General features: G+C 35.8%; 1 protein-coding gene across 3 annotated transcripts in view; it reads right to left on the bottom strand.

Moving 5' to 3' along the window:
* Positions 1–12,158, bottom strand: part of TDRD5 (tudor domain containing 5) — a 95,244-nt gene that overhangs the window by 8,959 nt on the left and 74,127 nt on the right. For 2 of the 3 annotated variants that reach the window (XM_036864700.1, XM_036864708.1), the window contains 2 exons: positions 5,782–5,964; positions 4,875–5,018 (listed from right to left, as the gene is read on the bottom strand). The exons of the other annotated variant lie outside the window; for it this stretch is intronic. In XM_036864700.1, coding sequence (XP_036720595.1) covers positions 4,875–5,018; positions 5,782–5,964 — 327 coding nt within the window. The remainder of the gene's footprint in view (positions 1–4,874; positions 5,019–5,781; positions 5,965–12,158) is intronic. 3 annotated transcript variants of the gene reach the window in all.

The raw sequence follows: 12,158 nt of genomic DNA, 5'->3' as shown, positions 1-12,158 counted from the left end.
CAAATGCTGGAGAGGGTGTGGAGAAAAGGGAACCCTCTTGCACTGTTGGTGGGAATGTAAATTGATACAGCCACTATGGAGAACAATATGGAGGTTCCTTAAAAAACTAAAAATAGAATTACCATATGACCCAGCAATCCCACTACTGGGCATATACCCAGAGAAAACCGTAATTCAAAAAGACACATGCACCCAAATGTTCATTGCAGCACTATTTACAATAGCCAGGTCATGGAAGCAACCTAAATGCCCATCGACAGACGAATGGATAAAGAAGATGTGGTACATATATACAATGGAATATTACTCAGCCATAAAAAGGAACGAAATTGAGTCATTTGTTGAGACATGGATGGATCTAGAGACTGTCATACAGAGTGAAGTAAGTCAGAAAGAGAAAAACAAATATCGTATATTAATGCATGTATGTGGAACCTAGAAAAATGGTACAGATGAGCCGGTTTGCAGGGCAGAAGTTGAGACACGGATGTAGAGAACAGACATATGGACACCAAGGGGGGAAAACTGCGGTGGGGTGGGGACGGTGGTGTGCTGAACTGGGCGATTGGGATTGACATGTATACACTGATGTGTATAAAATTGATGACTAATAAGAACCTGCAGTATAAAAAAACAAACAAACAAAACAACTAATACTAAACTTTCATTGGGTTATTTGTATGGAAATATGTTAATATAAATGTTTCAGACATTACATGAAATTTCTAAAAATCATATGTTCTGGTATAATGTTATAAGTCATAATCCTAGTTATTACTTTAAAATGTATATCTCAGAAATAACTAATTTTCTTGTCAACTGCATTATTATGAACTTTCATCAAATCTTTAACCGTGGTCATTTTTAAGTCTTTTGTCATTTACAGACAGTTCTGGGTGTACTCTGATGCTTTTGCAAATATGTTCCTATAAAAGGGTTTCATCGTCAAGAAATTCATGGAAAAGACTCTGACAAGTACAGGTTTCTGGTAACTGACTGTACTGCTGAACTGAATGAATAAGCATTTTCAGAACTCTAATGAAAAACTGATGAACTCATAAAAGTGCTAACAAAAGATCAAGATGAAAAAAATTAATTACATGGGACTGAGTGAACTGATGAGGATGAGTATAATTTTTGTGACTTTCTGTTTGAATTAAAAAAAAAAATCCCACAAGGACTCAGAGGCAAAGAATATACAAATCAATTTTCACTGCAAAGTAAAGGAGCTGTTACAGTGGAGGATTACTGGACTGAATGTCAATATTATGACATAGTATGAGTGTGTTTCATGTTTGGTAATTGCAATCATTGTTGCTTTTGTTGTGGTCATCCATGTACAATGCTTGGTGTCAGTCTATTTATCTCTTGTAAAAATAAAATACAGTGTGTGTGTGTGAAAAAAAAAAATCAAGTGTTGGCAAAGATGTGGACAAATTGGAACACTCTTATATTGCTGGTGGGAATGTAAAATGGTGCAAGTGCTTGGAAAAGTTTGGCAATTCCTCAAAACACTAAACATAGAGTTACCATAGGACCCAGCCATTCAACTCCTAGGTATATACCTAAGAAAACTGAAAACCTATGTCCACATAAAAACACATACACAAATGTCACAGCAGCATTATTCATAATAGCAGAAAAACAGAAACAACTCAAATGTCCATCAGCTGATACATGGATAAACAAAACGTGGTCTATCCATACAATGGATTATTCAGCCATAAAAAGAAGTAAAGTACTGATACATGATACAACATGATGAACCTTGAGAACATTACGCTAAGAAGCCAGACACAAAAGGCCACACACTGTATTGATTCCAATTATATGAAATGTCTTGAAGAATAAGTAAATCAATAGAGAAAGTAACATTAGTGGTTGCCTGGGGGGAAGAGGGTTGGGGAGATTGGGTGGGGGTGACAGCTGAAGAATGCAGGGTTTCTTTTTGAGATAATGAAAATGTTCTGAAATTCTTATGGTGATGGAAGCACAAAATGCTAGTAAACTAGTGAATATACTAAAAGCCGTTGAATTGTACACTTTAAATGGGTGAACTGTATGGTATGTATGTTATATCTCAATTAAGCTGAGGAGACAGAGGATGGAGTCTGAGCCCCACGAAGGCGGAGGAGCTTTGACAAACTCCTCAGGCTTTCAGCTGAGATCTCCAAAGAATCATGCTTTAGGAGTAAGAGCCACATCCAAGGAGTAAGGACAAAAGTGAAATACAGCAGTCCTCACCAAACCTAAACCAAGCTTCAATATGTGTGAAGGTGACTGGCTGGTATCTGCCAGCCACTAGACAACTGAACCCTCTTTGGAGGAAGCTATCTCATCCAGAGCCTCTCTAATTTTTTACCCATAATGTTCAACATTCAATTAAAAAGAACGATGAGGTATGCTCCGCCTGTCTTTCCCCTCCCCTGAATGCCCAAAACAGGATCAAATGACAAGATCAAATAGAGAAAAAAGACAGTAAGAACACACTCAAAGGTAATTCAGATACTGAAATTATCTGTGAAAAACTTTAAAATAACTATGATTAAAATGTTCAAGAAAATGGAAGTTACAGACAAAATTGAGGAAAATATGGAGAATTTAAATGGAGAACTGGAATCTATAAAATAAAGAATCAAATGGACATTCTAGAGCTGGAAAATAATATGTTTGAAATTAAGAGCTCAATGTGTGGGTTTAGCAGCAGACTGGATCCTGTAGAAGACAGGACTAGTGCACTGGAAGAATCAATATAAAACCTCCAAACAGAGGCATTGCAAAAGTAAAAAAAGAGAGTGAACAAGAAAACAGAGCCCAAGTGGGACTCAGCCAAAAGTGAGTAGAACTGAAAAAAGTATGTAGAACTGAAATGCCAGCAGGAAAGGAGAGAGATAATGAGGCAGAAGTAGTGTTTGATTAGATAAATGGACCAGAATTTTCTAAAACTGATGAACAGTATCAATCTGCTGATTTAATAAGCTCAGTGATACATATGCAGAATAAATCCAAAGGAAATCACATCTAGATATATAATTATCAAAATGCTAAAAGCAAAAGACAGAAAAATCTTAAAAGAAGCCAGAGGGGGAGAAAAAGACATACCTTCAAAGGAGCAATGGTAACTGACAGCTGGCAATTCAACAGAAGCCAGAACATAAAGGAATGACATCTTCAAAGTACTGAAAGAAAACAGTGCCAACCTATAATTCAATACTCATGGAGAATATCCACCAAAAAGGAAGATTAAAGTCAGAAATATGGGAAATTAAACATCATACTCCCGAACAACCAATGGGTCAAAAAAGATCAAAGGTAATTAGAAAATATTCTGAGACAGACAAAAATGAAAACACACAGTATACCAAAATTTAGGGGATGCAGCAAAGGAAGAATTAAGAGGGATGTTTCTAGCAATAAAACATTAAAAACACATTAAAAAAGGAAGAAAGATCTCAAACAACTCAATTTTACACCTTAAGGAACTAAGAAAAGAAGAACAAACCAAGACCAAAGTTAGCACAAGGAAATAGTAAAAATTAGAGCAGAAATAAATGAAATAGAGAAAAGAAAAAAATCAATGAAACTAAGAGTTGTTTTATATATTGAAAATATAAACAAAACTGAGAAACCTTTAGCTAGACTAATGAAGAAAAAAAGACTCAAATGATATCAGAAAAGAAAAAACATTACAACTAATGCCACAGAATTGAAAAGGATTTTAAGAGACCATTACAAACAACTGTACACAAACAAACTGAATAACCTGAAAGAAATGGATAAACGCTTAGAAACATACAGTCTTGCAAGACTGAGTTCGGAAGAAATAGAAAATCTGAACAGACAGATTACTAGTAATGAAATTGAATCAGTAATCAAAAACCTCCCAACAAAGAAAAACACAAGATAAGATGGCTTCACTGGTAAAATTCTACCAAACATTTAAAGAATAATTAATACCAATTCTTCTCAAAGTCTTCCAAAAAACTGAACACTCCCAAACTCATTTTACAAGGCCAGCATTACCCAGATACCAGAGGGATAGTGGTTTTTTTCTGAAGGGGTGATGAAAATGTTCTAAAATGGATTATACGGGTGGTTGCACAAGTCTGTGTATACTAAAAGTTATTTGAATTGCATACTTGAAGTGAATTGCATGGTATGTGAGTTATAGTTCAATAAAGCTATTATATCTTAAAAAAAAACTACCTGAGAAACAAAATACAACAGTTTATTTTATCCTAAAGCTAAATCTGTGCTTTAAGTAACCTACATTTCTGGAACAGACTGTTCTGTGTAATGCAGCATACTTTTATCAATGATCTCATGCAAAGTAACCATATTCTGTAGAAAATGTATCACTCAGAAGGTTCATCTTCCACAAATCTGCTTTTCAACAATTCTCCTATACTTGAGTGCTTCATTTTCAATGTAATGCACAAAAGTACAGAGACCGTTAGCCAAATTTCACGATTCACACAAATAGTCCTGCTGTTTTCAGGATGGAGAAACACAAAACAAACGGATTTTGTTCCAGGGTTAGTGTTTTCTGCCAAAGCAACAAAAAGAAAAAAACTGGCCTAGATGATAGGACAGATACAGAACTTAAAATGTATGGTTAAGTGAAAATACCTGTTTTCTCTATCCCTAATGTAGAGGCTTAATCAATCTTTTAATTCTAGTCTCAGAATTTTTCTCTGGAGAGATGAATAACTATAGTAAGTTAAATGAAATTTATTTTTAAATAAACATACATTTTTATGTATATGTATTGTGCCAAATGCTAAGAGAGGGATCATTAACCAGAATTTTACTTTCTAAAAATGAAAGTACTTCCTCATGAAAACTTGTCACAATAACATTCATTAGACATTTACCTTTTGAATTCTGGTTGTGCCAGTATTTTTTTCTTGAGCACCCAGTCCTTCTAGGTTTTGAACTTCTACTTTCTTTTCACTCACAAGACCTGAAGGCTGCCATGAATCATCCCATATATCTTTGGGTGTAGAAAAACAACAATCCTATAGAGAAAAAAATTGCAAAAATAAACTGAGATATAGTGCCATATGATCCAAATGGAGGATAACTTGGGCAAGGTAAAGGCAAAGAGGCAATGTATACTAAACAAGAAAAGATATTTATTAACTTTCTATATCAGTGTGAGTTTTCCCCCTTGCTTCATTGGTCCATGCCCAATACACTGAATTCCTCTGAATACACAGATCACATAAAAAAACCCACAACTCTCTTTGTAGTATTTTCTTCAATACTGTTTTCATGGTTAGATGATTTTCATGATCACCCAGTATTTAAATGGCACAAATAACAAGGGGCAACTTAAGTGTTGATATTTCTTCTTTCTAAGAGCTGGTGGAAAATAGATTAAAATTTAAATATATAGGGCCCAATATTAGTAAATACACTCACTGCACAGATCCAGACATAATATTACAAGGCAATGCAATAAAAATTAAATTAGGGAAAACTTTATTTTTAGATCCTAAGGCTTTGACTAGGTGCCAATGGTAAAACAAAAATCATAATGATTGATAGGATAGATAGCCACAATAAGTCCATGGTTTACTCTCCCCTGCTTCATCCTGCCCCCATCCCTAACACTACCATCTTTGGTGGGGGGGTGGGGGTGGGAATACATTCTTCTGAATTATTGTCTGATTAATCCCTATGAAATGCAGAATGCATAGCTTTTTTGAGGCTTGGACAACTACATTAATATTTCCTTTTGCAGTAGTGATTTGCTTTATGTTTTCCCAAGGATCTAACCTTCTGTGGCATTTCTTTACATGATGAATATGGTTTCTTTCCACCAAGGCTTGAGGTAGATAAGTGGGAGGCAGCATCACTTCCTTCTCCCATTCCAGCCTGCAAAGGTAACCAGTTCTCATCCCATATATCATCACCTATGGTTACTGACTCCAGGCATGGCATTCCAGTGGGAATCTCATCCTAGAATGTATCAGGTGACAAATAAAACTTTAATTTATGGTTCCTGTATGGATACATTTTGAAATTTAGGTTTACAATTTTTCCTAACTCCAGGTAAAGATGGCAGTTCGAGTACATAATTTATTACTCTCTCTCTCTCCTGACACATCACCAAAATAAAATAATTTAAGGCATAAACTTACGGTCAAAGAGAATGTAAAAGGAGAAAACATCACCTATGTTCTGGATACAGGGAATCAGACAACTGACAACTTATTAAGCAGTCCTGAGAAAGTGGAATCCTGAGCTTGGAGCAGGAAAAACTGAGAGTCAACCCAAATTTATACCATAAATACTGCAAAAGTTCAGGAATTGCTCCTACAGAGTTTTTGGAATTGAGGGTGTAAAGTGGGAATGAAAACAAGAGCTCTCGTTAAAAGTCTGTGTAAGAAGCAGTTAGATCTCCAGGTACCCTCCCCTATTTAAAAAACCCAGGAAACTACACCTCTTCCTCCTGCTGGAAGACTAGAGGTCTTCTGGAGGGTAAAGCTGAGGACGGTGCAAGTATATAATAAAAACAGTGGAATTAAATGAAGGGTTGTTTTATACTGAATATAGAGCTCTGTCACTCTCTTTTTGATAGCAGGACAGAGATGAGAGTAAAGAATGCACAAACTTGAAGATAGATCCAATCTGATTATCCAGTCTGAACAACTGAGAAAAAAATTGGGAAAACAAACAAACATACGTACAAAAATAGATCCTCAGGGACCTATGGGACAATACCAAAAGGTTTAACATTTGTGTCGTCAAAGTCCAAGAAGAAAAGAATGCAGTGCAGAAAAGTTATTTGAAGAAATATGTCTGAAAACTTCCCAAATTTGGTTTGGGAAGACACAGACCTACAGATTTGAAAAGCTTAGCAAAACTCAAACAGGATAAACTCAAAGAAATTCATGCCTACATAGATTGCGATCAACATGGTGAAAACTAAGACAAACAAATATCTTGAATGAAGCCAAAGAAAAATTACACATTATTATAGTGGAAAAACAATTTCAACACTGCACAGGGCTTCCCTGGCGGCGCAGTGGTTGAGAATCTGCCTGCTAATGCAGGGGACACGGGTTCGAGCCCTGGTCTGGGAAGATCCCACATGCCGCGGAGCGGCTGGGCCCGTGAGCCACAACTACTGAGCCTGCGCGTTTGGAGCCTGTGTCCCGCAACGGGAGGGGCCGCGATAGTGAAAGGCCCGCGCACCGCGATGAAGAGCGGTCCCCGCACCGCCATGAAGAGTGGCCCCCACTTGCCGTAACTAGAGAAAGCCCTCGCACGAACCGAAGACCCAACACAGCCAAAAATAAATAAATAAATAAATAAAGTAGCTACAAAATTTAAAAAACAAAACAAAAAAAAAAAACACGGCACATCTTGTATCAGAAAACATGAAAGCTAGAAGGAAGTGAAATGGAATTTTTAAAGGGTTGAAAGAAAAGAACTGGCAACCTAGAATTCTACATCCAGCAAAAGCATCCTTTAAGAATGCAGATGAAATAAATACATTCTCAATGAAGAAAACAAAAATAATTTGTTTTCTACAGACTTGCCCTAAAAGAATCACTAAAGGGAGTTCTTTGAATAGAAAGGAGATGATACCAGAAGGAAACTTGGAATATCAGAAATAAAGGAAGAGCAACAGAAAAAGTAGATATCTGGGTAAATATAATAGACTATTCCCCTCTTGAATTTTTCAGAATGTTTGAAGATGGAAAGCAAAAAATATAACATTATAAATTCTCAATATACATAGTTATTATACATAGTAGAAAATAAAGGAGGTGGGAAGGGGTAAAGACCTATATGGTAGTAAGATACCTACATTCCACTTGAAGTGGTAAATACTGATTAAGTCCACTGTGAAAAGCCAAAGGTGTATATTGTAATTCCTAGAGTAATCAGTACAAAACTATACATATACAATGAAAATGTAATAAGTAAATTAAAATAGGCTACTAAAGAAGAATGCTAAATAATAAAAGAATACTACCAAAAAACAGTAACACTAAAAGAAGAAAGGAAGAGCAAAGGAATGAAAAGCTGGGGAAATGAATAGAAAAATAATAAAATGGTAGACCTAAAATCAAAACATATTGATAATTTTATTAAATGTAAATGGACTAAACATACTAATGAAAATTCAGATTGTTGTGCCTGGACCTAACCCTTCCCACCTTCAGGCTGGAATCAGCCCTGGGACACCCAGAACCATGCAGCCAGCTATGCTGGAAACCAGCTCCGCCACCAGCAGACTGGCACCACAGAACCAGCCGACACAGAACCTGGCCCCAGCCACCACATAAAGCAGGGCCTGGCAACCAACCAGGCTGAGAGCCAGCCTTGCCTACCAGTGCACCCACAGTAGTGGGCACAGTCACAACAGAAGGGCCCATGCAGCCCACATGGGGGCATCCCCATAGAATATAGCTCTGGTGACCAAAGGGGAGTGTGCTGCTGGGACCCACATGACGTCTCCTATATAAGGCCACCTTCCAAGAGCAGGATATGGAACAAACTAACCCAATACTTAGATATAAACACAGAGAATTAGGCAAAATGAAAAAGAGGAATATGTTCCACATGAAGGAATAAGACAAAACCCTAGGAAAGGAACTAGGTGAAGTGGATATAAGCAATTTACCTAATAAAGAGTTTAAGATAATGATCATAAGTATGCTCAACAAATGCAGAAGAAGAATGGATGAACACAGTGAGAAGTTTAACAAAGAATTATAAAATATAAGGAAGACCCAAACAGAGCTAAAGAATACAATAATGGAAATAAAAAATACACTAGAATATCAGCGGTAGATTATATGATACAGAGGAACATATCAGCAAACTGGAAGACAAAGTAGTGGAAATTACCCAAACTGAACAGAAAAAATAATTTTTTAAAATGAGGATAGTTTAATACGAGACCTCTGGGACATCAAGCATGCTAACATTCACATTATACAGGGGTCCTGGAAAGAGAAGAAAGAGAGAGAAAGGGGCAGAGAACTTACCTGAAGATGTAAATAGCTGAAAACTTCCCTAATTTGGGAAAGGAAACAGATATCCAGGTCCAGGAATCACAAAGAGCCCCAAACAAGATGAACCTAGAGGTCCACACCAAGACACATTATAATTAAAATGACAGAAATTAAAGATAAAGAGAGAACCTTAAAAGCAGAGAGAGAAAAGCAACTAGTTACATATAAGAGAACTCCCATAATACTATCAGCTGACTTCTCAGCAGAAACTTTGCAGGCCAGAAGGGAGTGGCATGATGTATGTCTACAACCAAGAATACTCTATCCAGTAAGGCTGTAATTCAGATTTGAAGGAGAGATAAAGAGTTTTAAAGACAAGCAAAAGCCAAAAGAGTTCAGCATCAGTTTTACAAGAAATGTTAAAGGGACTTCTCTAAGCAGCAAAGACCACAACTAGACATATAAAAATTATAAAAGGAAAATCTCATTGGTAAAAGCAAACATACAGTAAAGGTAGTATATCAACTACTTATAAAGCTAATAGGAAGGTTAAAAGATAAAAGTAGTAAAATAATCTATAACCACAATAAGTAGTTAAGAGATACATAAAACAAAAAGATGTAAAATATGATGTCAAAAAACACTATATGTGAGGTAGGGGGAGGGAGTAAAACTGCAGGGTTGTTACATTGTGTTTGAACTTGAGATCAGCAACTTAAAATAACTATATATATATGCTTTGAAAACTTTACATATATGTGTGTGTGGGTGTATATATACATACATATACACACACACATACAGAGAGAAAGAGAGGGAGAGGGAAGGAGGAAAAGGGGGAGAGTTAGTTATATATAAACCTCATGGTAACCCCAAACCAAAACTCTATAATAGATATACACAAAGAGAAAGGAATCCAAACATAACACTAAAGATAGTCAACAAATCACAAGGGAAATGAGCAAAAGAAGAAAGGAACAAAAAGAACTACCAGAACCAATCAACAAAATGGCAATAAGTATATATCTATCAATAACTGCTTTAAATGTAATGCTCCAATCAAAAGACACAGAGTGGCTGAATGGATTTAAAAAAAAAAAAAAGACCCATCTAAATGCTGCCTACAAGAGACTCACATCAGATCTAAAGACACACACAGACTGAAAGGGAGGGGATGGAAAAAAGATATTCCATGCAAATGGAAATGAAAAGAAAGCTAGGTTAGCAATACTTATATCAGACAAAATAGACTTAAAACAAAGACTGTAACAAGAGACAAAAAAGGATATTACATAATGATAAAGAGATTAATCTAACAAGAAGATGTTACAATTGTAAATATATACACACCCAACATTGGAGCACATAAATACGTAAAGCAAATATTAATAAACATAATGGATTTTATTATAAACAATAATAGTAGGGGACTTTAACACTCCACTTACATCAATGGACAGATCATCCAGATAGAAAAATTAATAAGGAAACACTGGCCTTAGATGACACAGACCAACTGGACTTAATAGAGATATATAGAATATTCCATCCAAAAGCAGCAAAATCACATTCTTTGGATGTGCACATGGAACATTCTGCAGGATGGATCACATGCTAGGCCACAAAACAAGTATCAATAAATTTAAGAAGACTGACATCATATTAAGCATTTTCTGACCACAATGGTATGAGACTACGGAAGTCAACTACAAGAAAAAGCTGCAAAAAAACACCAACACATGGAGGCTAAACAATATGCTACTAAACAAAAATGGGTCACTGAAGAAATCAAAGAGGAAATTTTAAAAATACCTGGAGACAAATGAAAACGGAAACACAATGATCTAAAAAATCTATGGGATGCAGCAAAAGCAGTTCTAAGAGGGAAGTTTATAACAATACAAGCTACAAACAAGAAAACAAGGAAACAAGAAAAATCTCAAATATACAATCTAACCTTATATCTAAAGGAACTAGAAAAAGAGAAACAAACAAAACCCAAAGTTAGTAGAAGGAAGGAAATAATAAAGATCAAAATATTGTAGAAATAAATGAAAGAGAGACTAAAACAACAATAGAAAAGATCAATGAAACTAAGAGCTGGTTCTTTGAAAAGATAAACAAGATTGATAAACCTTTAGCCAGACTCATCAAGAAAAAGAGTGGGCCCAAATAAATAGAATCAGAAATGAAAGAGGAGAAGTTACAACTGATACCCCAGAAATACAATCATACAAGACTACTAAGAACAATTATACACCAACAAATTGGACAACCAAGAAGAAATGGATAAATTCCTAGAAACATGCAATCTTCTAAGACTGAATCAGGAAGAAATAGAAAATCTCAACAGACCTATTACTAGTAATGAAATTGACTTGGTAATTAAAAAAACTCCCAACAAATAAAAGTCCAGGACCAGATGGCTTCACAGGTGAATTTTACCAAACATTTAAAGAAGAATTAAAACCTATCCTTCTCAAATTATTCCAAAAAATTGAAGAGGAAGGAATGCTTCTGAATTCATTCTATGAGGTCAGCATCACCCTGATACCAAAACCAGGCAAAGACACCACAAAAAAAAAAAATTACAGGCCAATATCACTGATGAAGAACTAAACTTGTAATTACCATACAACTCAACAATTGTGCTCCTGGACATTTATTCCAGAGAACTTATGTTCACACAACAACCTGTGTACAGACATTCATAGCAGCTTCATCTGTAATAGCTAAAAACTAGAAATAGCCCAAATGTCATTCAACAGGTCAATGATGAAACAAACTATGACACATACATGCCATGGAATACTACTCAACAATGAAAAGATCTAACTATTGATACATGCAATGACTTGAATTATACTGAGTGAAAACAGCCAATTTCAAAGGGTTACATACTATATGATTTTACATAGCATTTTTAAATGACAAAATTTTATAAATGGAGAACCAATTAGTGGGGCGAGGGGTGGTGGGAGGGAGGTGGGTGTGGATATAAAAGGGGCAACACAGGGACCCTCGTGATGATAGAATTATCAGTATCTTGACTGTGCTGTTGGATACATGAACCTGCATCTGTTAATACTGTAGAGAACTAAATACACACACACACACACACACACACACACACACACACACACGTAAGTACAAGTAAAACTGGAGAAATCTGAACAAGATTGG

Source organism: Balaenoptera musculus, chromosome 1, assembly GCF_009873245.2.
Source record: "Balaenoptera musculus isolate JJ_BM4_2016_0621 chromosome 1, mBalMus1.pri.v3, whole genome shotgun sequence".
In the NCBI taxonomy this organism is placed as follows: domain Eukaryota; kingdom Metazoa; phylum Chordata; class Mammalia; order Artiodactyla; family Balaenopteridae; genus Balaenoptera; species Balaenoptera musculus.
This window is presented reverse-complemented; position numbering and strand designations above follow the sequence as displayed.